The 19,248-nt window shown below is 35.3% G+C and overlaps 1 protein-coding gene across 1 annotated transcript in view; it reads left to right on the forward strand.

Moving 5' to 3' along the window:
* STT3B (STT3 oligosaccharyltransferase complex catalytic subunit B) overlaps positions 1–19,248 on the forward strand; it is a 100,383-nt gene that overhangs the window by 26,308 nt on the left and 54,827 nt on the right. Inside the window, exon 2 of the mRNA XM_047738981.1 lies at positions 17,252–17,360. Coding sequence (XP_047594937.1) covers positions 17,252–17,360 — 109 coding nt within the window. The remainder of the gene's footprint in view (positions 1–17,251; positions 17,361–19,248) is intronic.

Consider the following 19,248-nt stretch of genomic DNA (forward strand, 5'->3'; position numbering starts at 1 on the left):
GCCTTTTTGAGGTGATATTTAAGCTAAGATCAAAATGACAAGGAGTTGGCTATCCCTGTGAAGATCTGAATTAAGAGCATCCCTCCAAGCAGGAACACCTTGGCACGTTGAAGGGGCAAAATAAGGCCCCCATTGCTAGGATATAGTGAGAAACATGGTATGGATAGTGTTAGGATAGGGCCAGATCAAGTGCTGAGATTGGTTAATTATGGAAGTCAAATTCTTCATCAGAACTAAAAAAAAAAAAAAAAAAAAAAAAAAAAAGAAGTAGTGGAACAGAAATTCTTTTTGTTGCAGCAGATGTTTTTCATTTCTGCATACAATACTGAATAGTTTTACGAGTGATGAAAGGCTTTAGAGGCCGGAACATAAAAGGGGACCCAAATGCATTGACTCCAGTATATGGAGTGTTCACACATGAAAATTTAATCAGTTACACTATTTTTATTACCTTCTACCTGAATAGTATATTTTTATAGAAAGAATAATTTACCTTAGAGTGGGAGTTAAAATATTTTATACAACTCATAACCTCATATTAGCACTAACTCATTTAACTCAGGTTTAAAATTGGATCATATGTAAAATGTTCAGAGGCAGTTTAACAACATCTGTTGAACTTATTACATGTGAGGTACTGTGCTTGGTGCTGGGGTAAGAAGAGTAATTCATTTATCTTTGCCTAGAGATCCAATCAAGTGAATAGCTTTGCTATTCATTAGTTGAATGACCTTGAGCAAGTTACTTAACCTCTTCATTTGTCTTCTCATCTGTGAATTGGGAATGACAGTAATACCTATATCAATAAGTTGTCATGAAATTAATACAAATGAAGGTATTTAGAGCAGTGTATAATTCATAATTACTTATTAAATGTTCACTGTTTGTTGTTATTATTTACTTAGGTTGGGACCTACTAATAGTAAATTAATGCTATTTAGTGTGTTGCTTTGAAAAAGGTAAAATGAAAAGTGCAAGATCAAGGTTTAAAGGGGGAAGTGCCAATTCTTAATCTGAAAAGGATAGTTAAAGCTTAGAAAGTGGTGTCTTGAGTTAGGTCTTGAAAAATAGGTATGGGAGGATACTAAAGGAGGATTTGCTCTTCAGGTAACAACAGCTTGTGCACATATATGGAAGCATGAAAAATCATCAATAGTATTTATTTAGTGAAAAACCTGAAGTTGAGGTATATAAGGTGAGAAAGAAGTAGGGAGGAGCCATTTCAGGGTAAGGATAGGGAAGGGAGTCTTAAAAACATTAGGACTTTATCCTGTAGATTTTGGGAAACAGTTGAAGGATCGGTATAATCATTTTAGAAATTTTTCTATTGTGTGGGGGGTGGATTCTAAGGTCAGAAGGAAATACCAGAAGCTAGGAAGTCTGTAAGAAGAAAAATGAAGTAGTCTAGATAAAATATGAAGAGAGCTTTAATGAGGGGAATTTAAGAGCTGGGTATAGGGAGTGAGGATTTTATGATTCCCAAATAGATACCAGTGATAATGGTAACATTTTAACTAAGATAGAAAGCATCTTTTAAAAAAATTAATGTTTTTAGAGTAGGGGAGGTAGAGAATGAGAGAGAGAGAATCTTAAGCAGGCTCCACACCCAGCTCAGAGCCCTGCAGGGCTCTGTCTCACTACCCTGAGATCATGACATCAGCCAAAATCAAGAGTTCGCTATTCAACCAACTGATCCACTCAGGTACCCCAAGAGCTACTTTAATAGTAGAGGGCAGAGTAAATGATGAGTTCAATTTAGGTATGTTGAATATCCTATCTGTGGAGACGTCTACATAGTTGTTACTCAAGTAGGCGATTCAATATATAGATTTAGAACTTAGAAAAAGGAACTGTGTACTTACCATACATTGTAGTCAAAGTTCAGGAAATGGATGAAGGAAAGAGGAGAGGTAATAGTGGAAAGAGAACAGTGAAGACCAAGCTTTGACATTGAGCATTTGGAGCAATTTGGAGCATCATGACTAAGAAAATCTGTCTCTGGCACTCAGTTTTTTTCATCCAAGGGATTTAAGGGCAAGTGACACTTGTAAGAGAATGAATTTTCAGACTCTTAGCTCTTTATGTACTTTAAAAATGAAGTTTAGGCATCATGCTGATTCCCCCCCCCATATCATTGTTGTCATCCATCACCCATTTATAAGAGGAAAGCATATCACTCACCTGTCCTATATGTTATTGCCTTGGTATGTGAAAATCCAGGGTTCCGAATGAAGGCACAATTCAGTGTTAGTGTAGAAATACTGTGTTTTTTCTCTAAAGAGAACAAGTGAAAAATATGTTACTGAGGAAACTCCATGATTCTTTCTGACAATTTCAGAAGTTTGTTTACTGGATCATAATCTATAAAGATCAAACATAGCAAATTTATCTTTGGGACTGACTAATATATATCTTAAGATATTTATGAGGGCAAGTAAAAAAATTATTCTAAAGCATGAGATAGAGCAGAAAAGTAAGTATTAAATGAGAAGAGAAAAAAGAACAGAGATCAGCTTCAGGGATGGAAATTACAATATACATCTTGCAGTGCTTTGGTGAATTTTGTTTCATTTGAAATTTTGGTATTCAGATAGTCTTCCTTAGGACAGAGCCAACCTTTTATATAGTCAGCACAGATTTTCTCATTTTAATAAAGCTGATCATGGTTAAATAACATTCTTTAGGAAATAATGTAGAATTCTAAAGTTAGTAAAATAGGCCTTTTCTGTAAAAACAGTATCTTCTTTAAAAAGACAGTGCTGGTGGGGCGCCTGAGTGGCTCAGTGGGTTAAAGCCTCTGCCTTCGGCTCAGGTCATGATCCCAGGGTCCTGGGATGGAGCCCCACATCTGGAGCTCTGCTCAGCAGGGAGCCTGCTTCCCCTCTCTCTCTGCCTACTTGTGATCTGTCAAATAAATAACATCCTTAAAAATAAATAAATAAAAGACCGTGCTTTTTCTTTTTGTGTTTTTGTACTGCAGTTTTTGCTGCAATAGCTGAAGAAATAGGAAAAGTATTTTTCTCTTAGGGAAGACCTAGACTGCTGCTAGGAAGGAAAGAGCCAAATTGAAATAGTTAAGTATTGGACATATGTAATAGAGAATGTGAATTTCTATTGCTTCACTTAGGGTGGAGATTGTGTTTTTAGATAGATTATTATAGTAATATATTACAGTAAGAGTGAAAGCCAAAAGGAGCTTCGAATTAGCCACCTCTACAAAATTTTGGTGCTATTTTTCCTTCAGAAGGAGGGAGAATGACTTATCATAGATAAGCTGTTTTATAGACTTCATTTCTGAAGTGGGCATATGAATAATTTTCTGACTTGTTAGTAACAAGATTGTTTAAAGATTTAATGAAAAATGGTGTAAAGAGTAAAATGGGATTTTTAAATTCAATAAAGAATGAGAAACAACCATACTTGAAATTCCTATGGAATTAGAAAATACTTGATAACGGGAAAGAGGAGGAAATTCAAAACAAATTCTTAAACTTTAAATCTCATAAGTAGTCTGTTCAGTTCAAAATATTGATGGATGATGATAATAATGGAAGCTGTCTACCTCTTGGGAGATGTTGCAGTAATGGGCAATAGAAACAATAGAACTAACTTATTGTGTGTCTGTCTTGCATTCTTTCTTCTCATGAGAACTGAGACTTTGCTTTCTACCCAATAACTTTTTGATCCATGTGTATTATAAAAGTGAAACAGCCTGTTTAGGTCAAATAGGAATTCTTAGTTCTCTGTTTTATATCTTATAAACAGTTTTAAAACCACAAAGGAGAAAACTGTGTGAGAAAAATTACTTTCCTGTCCTTTCTCATTTGTTTTTGATACATTGCATATGCAGACATTATTTTCATGTTATCAGTAGACATTGTCCCAGAGTAGTTGTTTAACGTTTATGTGACAAGCTTGTCTATAAGGGAGGAGGAATTGGGAAAAATGAGCCTATGTTGATAGTGGAAGAGGAAGAAGGGATTGCAAGTCTTTTAGAAAATTATGTGTGCCCATGCTTACATATAACTTTTTAAGATGAGAAATAGATTTTGGAGGAAGTAAAGATTAGAAATTATTGCATACTAGGGCGCATAGGTGGCTCAGTCGGTTAAGCATCTGACCCTTGGTTTTGGCTCAGGCCACGTTTTTGGGTCCTGGGATCAAGCCCTGAGTTGGGCTCTGTGATGATCCTGGACTTGTTTGAGATTCTTTACCCCTCCCACTCCCTCCACCTCTGCTCTTCCCCCTGCTTGTTTGCATGCCCTTTCTTTCTCAAATAAATAATTAAATCTTTTTAAAGAAAAATTACAGCATTCTGAGAAGAGTATGGTTATCTGGAGACACATAGTGGTTAAATCAATTCAACCACGCATATGAAGCATAAGAAAGGTGCCAAGGAGGGAAATTTGAGGCAGAGATAGGGACCACTTGCTTTGTATCTCCTTTGTGAGAGTGATATTTGTTGAAGAGTTTGGTGAAAGCATTTTATAGATTGTGTAGGATGGTGATAAGATGATGATGATGGTTATTATCAGCCAAACAGTACTTAATAATGTTTTCTGGCTATGATTTTCTTTTCTTTATCTAGACTTTGTGTGTGTGTTTGGGTGTGTTTCTTTTTACTTTTTTCCCCTTTTGAAATGGCCAGTTACTCCCATCCTTAATAGTCTCACAAATACTATATGACTCCACTTATACCTTGCTTAAAAAAGTCTCCACTCCTTCCTTCCTCTTTCTCTTCTTCCTGTTTTACTCTTCTATTTCATCCCTGTAGTTTCTTCCAAAGCTCTTGTTCAATCTATAATTACCTGGTTTGTGTTTGTTGCACTTAAACTCCAGGAGAGCTGTGACTTTGCCTGTCCTTTTTAGTGCTCCATTCCTAGTGCCTAGCAGAAACCTGGTGCATATTGTTGCTCAAGAATTTAAGAAAAAAAAAAAAAGAAGAAGAAGAAGAAAGGAAGGAAGGAAGAAAAAGAAAAATTCATCTTTCAAAAATGAAAACCATACTAATGCCCAGTATAGAGTAGCCACCTTTCGAGGCACATGCTGTTCTAGGCAGGAGTTTGGGGGAGGTTTTGAAACACATGGTATCAAATTGAGATGTGTTATCTATCCGTAGAGGACAGCCCTTAGCCCTCACTTGGGAGTCCATGTATCCTTATTTTTGATAGAAACTTCAGTTAATCTGGTTTCTTATCTCCAAGCAAATTAAAAAAAAAAAAAAAAAATCACCGCTAGGGTGATTCGAGGCTTCTGTCTTCAGGGGACTGTGCTGAGATGTGATAATACTTGGTACAGTACTCCACCACCTCACTCTCCTTTTGCCCTGTCTCCCTTCTTTACCTCCCTCATTTGCTACTTGGATTTGTTGTTCTTTAGCACTGTCACTGATCAAAGCCGCTTTCCTCTCCTTTCTTTCCTCCTTTCTGTTTCTGATTGGTTCTTCTGTCTCTTAGATTTTATTTGTAAAGGCTGAGCTAAACTAGACTTGTGTTGTCTTAAGAAAATTAGATTTGTGGACTGAACACTTTTGGGAGGTGGATCATCTTTGTCTCTCATCGCCTCTGTATTTAGACTGGTAACTTGTAGTTTGAATCTATTTTATAATCCTGGTTTCTAGATTTCTGACAGTTTCACTGTGTTTCCTAAACCTGTATCAGTCTTGTATCTGTAGGAAAAAGGTAGGAATTATTATAGCAGGCACTTATTGGAGACCATCATTTTAATGCGAGTGTTATGAAAGAGCAACATCGCCTGCCCTCACCTCCCTTCCCCAGAAATGTCAAATAGCAAACTTTAAAGATTTAATTATTTGTATGCATTTATTTGGTAGATAGTTTTAGAAAAGGAACATGGTTTAGGGAAAAGAATGGCAGAACTGGCCCTTGGAAAACTTGCGTTTTACTTTCAGTGCTGCCTTTAGTGCCTGTCTTTGAGCTAGAACTTTGTCTTTTACTTCCTCCTTAAGAGGAGCTTTTATTTTTCTTAACTTTTCCAGTTCAAATTCTACACATATGTTTCAAAAGCTAGTCACAGTGGGTATTAGGTGCCTTGAGTTCGGTCATAACATTAAGGATAACAATATACTGTTCTTCTCCTTAATTTATTCTTAGGCATTTTCCAGTTATGTTAGTATTTTTTTAGGATACACTGGCATATTTTTGTAGAGAATTGGAAATGTTAGTTAAACATACAAAACCCTTGCCCACCTCAGAGATTTCTGTTATTTCTTCTTCTCCCCCCCCCCCCCCCAAAAGGTTTCTTCTCAAAGGTAGAAAAGCTATAGGTTAATTTTAGGACTGAGGCATACTTTTTTTTTTAACTTTAATATTAAGAGTATATTGTATTTTGCTTCATAATCAGGAGATTTTGTTTTGAGTGTACATTAGATATTTTACTTAGATGAAATAAATCCAAAGTCAAATGTACAAGTGGGTACATCAACAAAATTTATAGAAGGAAAGTCCAGAGGCAGTGTCTTTTTCTTCATAAAGGTTGTTGGTACTAGTTTACAAATGGGATGGAATTTAGTGTTTGTTTTCATAACGAAACAATACAGTGCATGCTGGATAAACCTTAAACCAGCTTGTAAAATTCTTTTTAAGCTGTAATGTTTTGAATACAGCATTGTACTAATATCTACTAGAACCCAAGAAATACCACCTTTTCTTCATGAATAAGATTCCATCTCTTAATCTCATGTTACTACTTTAGGAGGTAGTCTCTTCTCCCTAAATCAAGTACATAAACTTTTCTTAACTTCTGAAGGGTTTTTTGTGATGAAGAAGTAACACTGGGATTTGCAAGGATTTAAAAAATTAAACAGGGGCCTGGCTTCCAGAAGTAAGTTCTTTTTTATTCCTATTTTCTTTTCATTGTTTCCTAGAGATACAGGGAAAGGCAGTTATAAAATGCAGTACCTTTGAATAGCCAAAGGACACTTAGGTCTTACCTAAATATACAATGCAGAAGAAAACGAAATTAACATATCTTAGTTTTTGGGTAAAAGTGGATTTGCTAAAGACGTCTTTTAATTTGTAATATGGCTATTGCTCTTTATCACATTTAAAAATCACATTATACTCTTTCATCCCCACTTTTTTCTTACATTTTTTTTTTAAGATTTTTATTTATTTATTTGACACAGAGATCACAGGCTGAGCAGCAGAGGTAGAGGGAGAAGCAGGCTCCCCGCTGAGCAGAGAGAGCCCCATGCAGGGCTCCAGACTCAATCCCAGGATCATGACCTGAGTGGAATGCAGAGTCTTAACCCACTGAGCCACCCAGGCTCCCCTTTTCTTACATCTTTAAACCATCAGTTTGCTTGTTACTGGGAACTAGTAGAATTATCGATATGCTCCTTTCAGAAAGTAAAAATATCCATATGAAAATTATTTTGTCTGTCTTAATAAAGTCATGTTTCCATATATTACTGGAATTGAAAATTGGCTCTAGAGATTGGGTTGAGAAAATTTGGGAGAGGCATTTATTATTTTTGCAAGAACTCATGAAAATGTTGCATAAAACTAAAAGTAGAACCATAGTGAACTTCATGTAGCTACCATCTGTACCTAATAGTTACCATTTTTGTCATATTGTTTTAAAACTAATTATTTTATTGAAGTTAAAATACTGAAAGTTACTTGACAATATAAATAAAGGAAGGGATACATGTAAAATCTGATAGTGTTCTGAGACTATTTTAAGATAGATGTTATTTTACCACTTGTGTTTCTTTTATTTCCATTTTATTTTGGTGATTTCTAACCTTTAATACATCATTTTTCAGTCTGTTTACCTAGTTTTACTTGGGGAGAACTATAATTTGGATATATGAGATTGTGTGTGTGATACTTTCCATAACAAAGTTTACATATATGTGTATTGTGTATATTATGTATTCAGAGACTGTATTTTATTATTGCCTTTCCCTATATCCATAGGAAACAATGAAAAGTAAGAAAATAGGAATAAAGAACTTGCTTCTGGAAGCCACATACTTGTTTTTTTTTTTAAATACATATATATGTGTTGTATTCCTTGTGTGTATAATTATGTAAATAATATGTCTGTAATTTTATTACAATTAAATATATATCTGTGTGTATATGTAAACTACATGTATATACACAGAAGTTTGAAGTACAGTAGCTTATTCCATTTTGGAATTTCATACTGTATGTCTTAACTATTTCAATTAACTTTGTTTACTTTGAATGAAATTAAAATTCTATTTTTCTGCTAACTGAAAAGATTGTCAGTTGTAAGGGCTGATAAATTGGATAGAACAAAATGGGAACAAACTATTACTTCTTACAACAGGGCTTTCAAAACCTGAAGTTTGCCAAGTAGTCTTTGACACATCTCTTTGTTTTTAACAGTCACAGGGAAGTTTATTGATTTTCAAATTTAGAGTCTGAAGGAATCTAGTGATAAATTATTAGAATTAATAAGCATTTCCAAGGTTTCTGGTTATAAAATCAATGTAAAAATATTAAGCGGGGCGCCTGGGTGGCTCAGTGGTTAAAGCCTCTGCCTTCGGCTCAGGTCCTGATCTCAGGGTCCTGGGATCGAGTCCTGCGTCAGGCTCTCTGCTCAGCAGGGAGCCTGCCTCCTCCTCCTCTCTCTCTGCCTGCCTCTCTGCCTACTTGTGATCTGTCAAATTAAAAAAAAAAAAAATCTTAAAAATATCAAGAGATTTCCTGTCAATGTTAAACAGAATTTTTAAAAATTAAGTGAAGATACCATTAAAGATAGGAATAAATCTAAGCAAAGATGTACAAGATCTCTAAGGTTAAGTTGTACATTTTCTGGAGAGACATTAAAGAAGATTTAAATGAAGGAGATAAACTATAGGTTTGATGAGTCAGTTTTGTAAAGATGTTAATTCTCCCCAACCTGCTGTGTAGAGTTAATGGACTTTCAGCCCAAAACCTCACTTTTTTTTTTTTTTTTGGTGGAATTGACAGGCTTATTTTAAAATTTATATAGAAATGCAAAAGGACAAAATAAAACCACAGTTAAAAAAATGTCCTACCAGGTATCAAGATAACAATTTAAAGCTTCAGTAATGAAGGTTACATATTATTGATGCAAGGATAGACATAAAGACCACTTTAACGGAGTAGAGTCTAAAAACAGATATGCACATTATGAACCTTTAATATGCTATGGGGGTGGAATTGTAGAGCAATGGAGAAAAGATAGTTTTTGTTTTTTAAAGATTTTATTCATTTATTTGACAGAGACCACAAGTAGGCAGAGAGGCAGACAGAGAGAGGAAGGGAAGCAGGCTTCCTGCAGAGCAGAGAGCCCGATGCGGGGCCTCCATCCCAGGATACTGGGATCATGACCTGAGCCGAAGAGGAAGGTAAAGGCTTTAACCCACTGAGTTACCCAGGCGCCCCAAGGTAGTTGTTTTAATAAATGATGGTGGAATGATTCTTTATAAGGAGAAAATAAAAATAAAATTGAATCCCTATATCACACCATGTAAAATAACCCGTTCCCGGTATATTAAATAAGTAAGTTGAAACTGTAAGTTGACATAAAGAAAATAAAACAGTATCCTTATGACTCTGAGGTAGGAAAAGACTTTATTTTTAACCAGGAGGAAATCACTAACCCTATAGCAGAAAGTTGGTAAATTAGGTTCATGTCAGGAATTTCTGCTCTTTTAAATACTATTGCAAGTGAAAAGAGAAGCCACAGAATGAAAGATTACAGCTTATGAAAAATTTATCCAAATCACCTAGGAAAAAAATGTGCAAAGTATTTCAACACACACTTTACCCAAGAGGAAATTTTAATGGCCAGCAAATATATGAAAAGTATTGAACCTCAGGAGTTATCATGGAAATGTCAAACATTGTTACCATTATTGGCAGTATTTAAGTTTGGTAATCCTGTGTTGGTGATATTACTCAGCAGCAAGAACTCTCGGGTAGAGTGTCCCCTTTTTATTTATTTATTCCTATAGTCATAGTTAGCTGTCACACAGGGCTTAGATTAGTTGAGTGGTGTGTTGTGTAGGGGGAAGGATGAGAATGGGGTACTTTATTATGGGTCCAAAAAAAATAAAAATAAAAAAAAATAGTGACTAACATTGAATGTGCCCTGTGAAATGAGTGTACTGCCTTTTATAGTCCTGTTGTTTCACTTCTAGGAGGTAAGAGATGAAAGCCACAAGGGCATGCAGAAGAACATTCGTAGTGATGGGTTGGAAATTGAGTCAGAAAATGGATAGAAAAACAAATGACAATTCAGGCAGGAGGAAGTTAACTGAATATCAAAGAGAATGTGTATGTAAGAATCCATAAGGGAGTTCTGGGAATCTTACATACCAGGAGTAACTTGATCCTGGGGATAAAATGGGACTAAACACATTCTACTTATGTTTATGTTTATTTTTAAGTATCTTGACTGGGTTTTCAATAGAATCTTAATGAGCTTTCTTATTTGTTCTAACTTTTTAATTATGCCTTCAGGCTTGGGTCTCAGCAAGTATATAGTTAAATCTGTCTTTGTCTTTAATTTGGGGATACCATTTAAAATTGGCTTTAGGTACCTATCAAGATAGCTTGATTGTAGGGGCGCCTGGGTGGCTCAGTGGATTAAAGCCTCTGCCTTCGGCTCAGGTCATGATCCCAGGGTCCTGGGATCGAGCCCCGCATCGGGCTCTCTGCTCAGCGGGAAGCCTGCTTCTCCCTCTCTCTCTCTGCATGCCTCTCTGCCTACTTGTGATTTCTGTCTGTCAAATAAATAAATAAAATCTTTAAAAAAAAAAAAGATAGCTTGATTGTATCTCACCCCCACTGAAAAACATTTATGAAATCAGTTATTCTTTTAACATTTTTGAGGCTACTGTGTGTTACATGCTGTACCAGATGTTGGAGACATAGTGGTATCCTAATGGGAGTATTTATCTAGTAAGGTAAATATTAAGTTAACTAATGTGAAAATAGATCTGTGGCAAGTGCTAGGAAGTACACTGAACCATTTCAGAACAGCATCCCTAGAAATGTGCTGAAGTTTGAAGGACGAGTTATTTAAGCTAAGAAGAGGGAGATACTAGTGATCCAGGGAGAGGGAATTAACAGTCTGAAGATCCTAGGAAGGAACAAAGTGAGTATGGAGAACTGATGGGTACAGCAGTCCCCCACTTTATCTGTGATTTCACTTTCTGTGGTTTCAGTTAACTGGTCAACTGTAGATGATCCTCCTGTCAGAAAGTTAACATTAGCCTAATGCTACTTCACAATGCCTACATCATTCACTTCACTTTATCTCCTCACATAGGCAGTTTATCATCTCACATCATTATATGAAGGATGAGTTCCATACAATAAAATATTTTGACAGACCACATTCATTTTACTTTTATTAGAGTACATTGTTATAATTCTATTTTATTATTGTTAATCTCTAACTGTGCCTAATTTATAAGTTAAACTTTATCATCATAGGTATGTATTTGAGAAAATGTAGTATATATAGGGATTTGTACTCTCTGCAGTTTCAGACATTCACTGGGGGTCTTGGAATATACCCCTCACAGATAAGGGAGGGGCTACTGTATATGGGAAGTAGGGAGATAGCAAGGTATGAAATAAGACTGTAGTGTTGTATAAAAGCTAGAGTGTGTGTGGCTTTGTTAAGTAGAGATTCCTTCCCTTAAAAAAATTTTAACTTATGAGGGGAAGCCTTTGAATAGTTTAGCAGAAGGTTGCAATATGATCATGTTTGTATTTTGAAAAGATGTTCTTTGTTGAGCTTGGAACAGATTGGAAATTTAGGAGATAGGCAAAATGGATCTAGGGAGATGAATTGGAGACTACCACTATAATCTATTTAAGATGATAGCTTGGATTAGAGTGCTAGTGTCAGAATAGAAAGAGTGGGCAGATTGTCCAGTTTGTTGGTGTATAATTGTTCATAGTAGTCTCTTAGGATCTTTGTATTTTTGTGGTATCAGTAATAGTGGATAAATTTCAGAGATATTTCAGAAGTAAAATGACAACTTGATTATGATTTGTGTATAGGATGTGAGAGGGAAGGAACTATCAAGGATGACATCTAGATTTTTGTCTTCAACTTAGATGGTAGAACACCCTGAAAGCAGTGTGTGTGTGTGTGTGTGTGTGTGTGTGTGTGTGTGTGTGTGTTTGGAGGAGTCTGATCATGAATGTAGTTGGATATTAAGTTTGAGATGCCTTGATGACATTGAAAGACAAAACCAAATCAAACCAAAAAAACTGATGTAGACAGGGAGAAAGATTGGTAAATTGTTGGGCATGCTGGTAATAATTACTGAAGAGACCCAGATGTAACTGACACCTGGGGAGAGTTAGAGTTAATGAGAGGATCTTGGGTAAAGGAGGCTGCCTGTACAGAAATCAGGAAGAGGACTGGAGATGTGGGTTAAAAATCCAGAGACTTCTAATTATCCTTAGCATTCTGAAATTTATTGAGTTGTGTATGCGGTTTCTTTTTCCCAGTTAAGAGAAATGGGAAAACTTTCCGGATTAATTTTTTTCGTAATACTTTTTCCAGCTTTATTGAAATTTAATCGACAAAGTTGTATAAAATGATTTGATAGACCTACATTGTGAAATAATTACTGAAATCAATTTAATAAACACATGCATTTCTTCACGTTACTTTTGTTTAGATGAGGTTCCTAAAGATCTATTCAACAAATTTCAAGTACATAATATAGTATTATTAACTATAGTCACCAAGTAGTACATTAAATCCTTAGAATTTATTCATGTTATGACTGAAAGTTTGTACCTCTTGACCATCATCTCCCCAGTTCGTCCCATTCCCACATCCCCTGGCAACCACCGTCTATTGAGTTAAACATTTTTTTCTTTTAGTAGTCCACTTATAATTGATACCATATAGTATTTCTCTTTCTCTGTCTGGCTTATTTTTTCGTAATATAATACCCTCCAGTTTGATCGATGGTGTTACAAACCAAATGACAAGATTTCCTTCTGCTTTGTGGCAGATAAGAGTCCCTTATATATATTTACATTTTTTTTCCATTCATCCATTGACAGACATTTAGGTTGTTTCCATATCTTTGCTATTATGAAGAACGCTGTAGTAAACATGGGAGTGCAGATATCTCTTCCAGATACTGATTTTTTTCTTCAGGATTTATACTCAGAAATAGAATTGCTGGTGGTTCCATTTTAATTTTTTAAGGAGCTTCCATACTGTTTTCCATAATGGACATCCCGATTTATATTCCCACCATCCCTGTACAAGGTTTCCTTTTCTCAAACCCTTGACATTTGTTACCTCTTATCTTTTTGATGATAGCCATCCTAATAGGTGTGAGGTGTATCTCATTGTGGCTTTGGTTTACATTTCCCGGGTAGATAGTGATGTTGAGCACCTTTTCATATGTCTGTTGACCATATGTATGTCTTTGGAGAAATGTCTGTTCAGCTCCATTATTAAATCAAATTTGTTTTTTATTTGAGGAGGTTTTTGTTGTTATTGAGTGGCATGGGTTCCTTATATATTCTAGAAATTAACCTCTTATTAGATATATGGTTTGCACATAAGTGACTCTTAATCTCACAAAACAAACTGAGGGTTGCTCAGGGGAGGGGGGTAGGGAGAGAGTGGTGGGGTTACGGACATTGGGGAGGGGTATGTGCTATGGTGAGTGCTGTGAAGTGTGTAAACCTGGTGAATCACAGACCTGTACCCCTGGGGCTAATAATACATTATATGGTTTTTTTAAAAAATTATTAAAAAAAAAGATATATGGTTTGCAAATTTTTTTTTATTCCATAGGTTGCCTTTTCATATTGTTTCTTTTTTTCTTTGCTTTGCACAAACTTTCTCGTTGGATACAGTCTTAGTTTTGTTGCTTATGTTGCTTGTTTTTGGTGTCCCCCCCCCCCCCAACAAATCATTGCCAAAGGCGGTTTTCAGGAACTTTTTTTCTGTTTTTTGTTTGTTTGTTTTAGAGTTTTATGGTCTCAGGTGTTACCTGTAAGTCTGTAATGCATTTTGAGTTAATTTTTGTGTGTGATGTAAGATAAGGGTCCACTTTTATTCTTTTACATACAATATCTAAGTTTTCCCAACACCGTTATTGAAGAGACTATTCTTTCCCCATTATTTGTTCTTGGTACCCTTGTCAAAGATTAGTTGACTCCATGTATGTGGGTTTATTTCTTGGTCCTGTTACTCTGATTGGTTTGTTTCTTTCTTTTTAATGCCAGTACCATACTGTCTTGATTACTATTGCTTTGTAATAGAGTCAGGAATAAAGTCAGGAAGAATGATTCCTCCATCTTTGTGATACCACCTTCTTCTTTATCGAGACTGCTTTGGATAGTTAAAGTCTTTTGTGGTTCCATAAACACTTTTGGATTTTTTTTTTCTGTGAAAAATGTTTTGATTTTTATAGGGATTGCATCAAATTTGTAGATTGCTTTGGATACTGTGAACATTTTAACGATAATACTGGTTCAATCCAAGAACATGGAGTATCTTTCCATTTACTTTGTCTTTCATTTTATAGTTTTCAGTGAACAGATCTTCCACTTTGGTTAAATTTATTCCTAAGTAGTATATTGACTTTAATGCTATTGTAAATGGGGTTGTTTCCTTAATTTCTCGTTGAGATATTTCACAGTTAATGCACAGAAATGCAACTGAGTTTTGAATGATGATTTTTTAGCCTGCATCTTTACTGAATTCTTTTTATTAGTTCTGACAGTTATTTGGTGGAGTCTGGGTTTTTCTGCATATAAGATTGTGTCTTCTGCAAACTGTTTTGCTTCTTCTTTCCCAATTTGGATGCCTTTTATTTCTTTTTCTTGCCAGATTGCTTGGCTAGGACTTTAGCTTTGTGTTGTATAGTAGTGTAAGAGTGCTTTCCTTTGTCTTGCTCCTGATCTTAGAGGAAAATCTTTTAAACTTTCAACATCAAGTAGGTTGTTTAGCTAATGACTTGTCAGATACGACCTTTATTATGTTAAGGTACTTTCCTTCTGCACCCAATTTGTTGAGAGTTTTTGTTGTGAAAGGAGGTTGAATTTTGCCAAATGCCTTTTCTGCATTTATTGAAATGATCATGTGATTTTTTTTCCTTCGTTTTTGTTAATATGGTCTATCACATTGATTGCCATACATTGAACCATTCTTGACTGCCAAGGATATATACCTGTTGATGATGCTGTATGATCATGATGTATTGAAGAATGTGCTATTGAATTCAGTTTGCCTAGTATTTTCTTGATTTTTACATGTATGTTCATCAGGGACATTGGCCTGTAATCTTATATATCCTGTCGTGCCCTCATCTGGCTTTGTTAGGACAGATCTGGTCTCAGGAAATGAGTTTGGAAGTGTTGTCTCTGATTTTTTGGAAGAGTTTGAGAAGGATTAGCATTAGTTATTCTTTGAATGTTTGGTAGAATTTGCCATTAAAGCCATCTTGTTGGGATTTTCTTTGGGGGATGCTTCTGATTACTGATTCAGTCTCCTTGTTATTGGTCTGTTTAGATTTTTTATTTCTTCTGGTTCAGTCTTGATGTAGGCTATATGTTTTTAATTATTCATTTCTTCTAGGTTGTCTCCTTTGTTGGTATATAACTGTTCATAGTAGTCTCTAATGATCCTTTGTATTTTTGTGGTATCAGTTATAATATCTCGCCTTTCATTTCTGATTGTATTTATCTGAGTCTTCTCTCTTTTAGTCTAGCCAAAGGTTTGTCAGTTTTGCCTATCTTTTCAAAAACACCAGTTCTTAGTTTGGTTGACCTTTCTTTTGTGTTTCTAGATTTTATTTCATTTATCGTTGCTCTGATCTTTTTATTTCCTTTCTTCTGCTAACTGTGGGCATAGTTTATTCTTTTTCTAGTTCCTTGAGGTGTAAAATTAGGTTATTTGAGATCTGTTTCTTATTAATGTAGATGTTTATTACTCTAAACTTTCCTCTTAAATCTGCTTTTCATGCATTCTGTAAGTTTTGCTATGTTGCAATCTTATTGTGTTTATCTCAAGACATTTTTTATTGTCCCTTTTATTTCTCCTTTGACCTGTTGATTGTTCAGGACAATATTTTCAATTTCCACACATATGTGAATTTTCCACTTTTTTTTTTTTATTTCTAGAGTGTTACTATGGTGGCTGGAAAAGATACTTGATATAATTTCAGTCATCTTATATTTGCTAAGACTTGTTTTCTGACCTAACATATTCTGGAGAAAATTCTGTGCATGCCTAAGAATAATATGTGTTCTGCCACTGTCAGATGTAATGTTCTGTATTAATCTGCTAGATCCATTTGGTTTGAAGTGTGGTTCAAGTCCAGTATTGCCTTATCTCTCTTTATGTTCTATCCAGTATTGAAAGTAGATATCAAAGTCCCCCAATATTTATTGCATTGCTGTCTCTGCTTTTGGATCTGCTACATTTGCTTAATATATTTAAGTGCTCTACTGTTGAGTGTGTATATATTTACAGTTATTACATCCTTTCAGTCAGCTGTGGCTTGTCTTGGTCTCTGCAGATAGTCCTGTTTCTGCTTCCTATGGTATTCTTCCATTTGTTTTGATGCATAGCTGTCGTGTTGCTTACTTTTCTCCAGTGGGTGTGCTATTTTTGTATTTGATGAAATTTATCTAAAAATGCTGTGCATTTCTTCTCATTTGTCTTTTGTCTTCCATTGACTAAATTTCTCATTCCTGAAGGTCATATTCTTGTTTTGCATTGCTCTTATAGTTTATTTATACTTTATTCTCTTATGGTCTAGTGCTATTATAACTTATTCTTTATTCCTATAATTTTTAGGGTTGTAGGATTGGAGGCAATCATGTCAAGTGTGCTCCTTTCATTTTGATACTGTCTTTTGTTAGTGGTTCTTAATCTTTTGAGAGTCATTGACTTGGACCATGTGGTGAATTGTGTGCCCTCACCTTTTTTTGTTCAAATGCATAACTGTGCATAACCACCTGTACTTTAAGCAATGGCCAAATGTTAATTTGAGCATTATTAATTTTGTAGGCGTGGCTTTTTTGCGGGGGAGGTCTTTGTTTTTGGTTTTATATAAGTGGTATAAGCCTATTCCTTGGAGAATAATGTCAATTTCTATGAAAGAAATATGTATGTAGCCTTAGAGTTAAATATAAAGATATTTACGTTTATAATAGAAAGATAGGGCTGTTTCTTTCTAGTGTGCAGACTTTCATAACATTTCCTTTTTTCCTCTTTCCTCTAGGTTTAACTATAGATCAACACATCATCTTGCATCTCATGGGTTCTATGAATTTTTAAATTGGTTTGATGAAAGAGCATGGTATCCACTAGGAAGAATAGTAGGTGGTACTGTAAGTATATGTGCAGTTATTTATGTTACTCATAACAGTTATGTTAATCATAAGTTTTATAGTTATTTTAGTAAATTATTTGCTAGTAAATTAGTAAATTTAGTAAATTAGTTGCTAAGGTGATGGAGATTCTTAAAAATTTTGTAGAGTTAACTAATACAATTTTTTGTGGCTGTTTAGTATTTAATATACTAAATCTCTTCTTGACACTCCCTTCTTCTCCCCCACCCCTTTCCCTATACTTGTTTGGGTTATCTCACACTACCCATTATTTTTGGCAAGTGGAGTCTGGGAGGAGACATTTCTTATCACAGTACATCTTAAGGTTATTTGTGGTTTTGTTTTGTTCAATAGCAACTTTATTGAAAATAATACTTTCTGGAAGAAAATAGACATTTAGAAGAATCAGATAATTTTATTTATTTATTTTGGAGGGAGTAGAAGGGGTAGACAGAAAGGGGGAGAGAGAATTTTAAGCAGGCTCCACGTCCAGTGCAGAGCCCAAAGCCCGGCTCGGTGTCACAGCCCTGAGGCCATGACCTGAGCCGAAATCAGGAGTCAGACATTTAATCGACTTAGCCACCCAGGCACCCCCAGATAATTTTTAAATTTTAGGTCCTAAAGCTGCCCTAAGTTACTTTAGGTAATTGAGTACTGATCATAACTCATGGGGAGCTATTATATTCACAATATGACATAAGGGAAATATTTTTATGATCTGGAATGTAAGGAGAATGTTGAAGAGAAAGTACAAGATATCGTTTTTCTTTTTTAAAAGATTTTATTTATTTTACAGAGAGAGAGAGATCACAAGTAGGCAGAGAGAGGGGGGGAAGCAGGCTCCCTGCTGAGCAGAGAGCCCGATGTGGGGCTCGATCCCAGGACCCTGAGATCATGACCTGAGCTGAAGGCAGAGGCTTAACCCACTGAGCCACCCAGGCGCCCCGAGAAAGTACAAGTGATCTTTGGGGAAATACGTGTTTAGTCTTATTTTTTCCTTGATATTTTGTCAAAGGTTTATCAATTTTATTAGATCTCTAAACCAAAGAAACTGGCTTTATTGATTATCTTTATTATGTGTTTGTCTTTTATTGTATTAATTTCAATTTATTTCCTTCTTTCCATTTTCTTGAGTTTATTTTGATGTTTTTCTGACTTCTTAATATAGTTTGCTCAATAACTCTTCTTTGTTATTAATCTCTTTATTTTAAAGCTATAAATTCCCACTAATCCCTGTTTTAGCTACATTTATAAAGCCTAAGTTTTGGTATGTAATACTTTTTTTTAAGATTTTTATTTATTTGATATTTATTTTTTAAGGTTTTTATTTATTTATTTGACACAAGTAGGCAGAGAGGCAGGCAGAGAGATGTGGAAGCAGGCTCCCCGCTGAGCGGAGAGAGCCCGATGTGGGGTTTGATCCCAGGACCCTGGCATCATGACCTGAGCTGAAGGCAGAGGCTTTAACCCAGTGAGCTACCCAGGCGCCCCCCTATACTAGTACTTTTATTTTCATTCAAGTTGGAATTTACTTCAATTTCCATTATCATTCCTGCTGCTTCATGGATTATTTAGAATTGTGTTTAACTTTTAAACATAGGAGGACTTCCTAGTTATCTTTTTTTGCTTTATACTTATGGTTAGAGAACAAATTCTGTAGTTTCAGTCCTTTGAAATTTATTGAGACTTGAATTTGAAATTTATTGAGACTTGATTGGGGTGTAGCATATAGCCACATCTTATAAATGTTCCCTCTCTGGAAAGAATATGTTCTCCATGATAGTAAAATGTTGTTTCTAATCTGGGGGCATTTTCTTATCCTTGGTGTAAACAGAGATACAGAAACAAGGAGAAGAGTCATGGTCTCCAGGGCAAATTAGAAAGGTAT

Source organism: Lutra lutra, chromosome 1, assembly GCF_902655055.1.
Source record: "Lutra lutra chromosome 1, mLutLut1.2, whole genome shotgun sequence".
Classification (NCBI taxonomy): domain Eukaryota; kingdom Metazoa; phylum Chordata; class Mammalia; order Carnivora; family Mustelidae; genus Lutra; species Lutra lutra.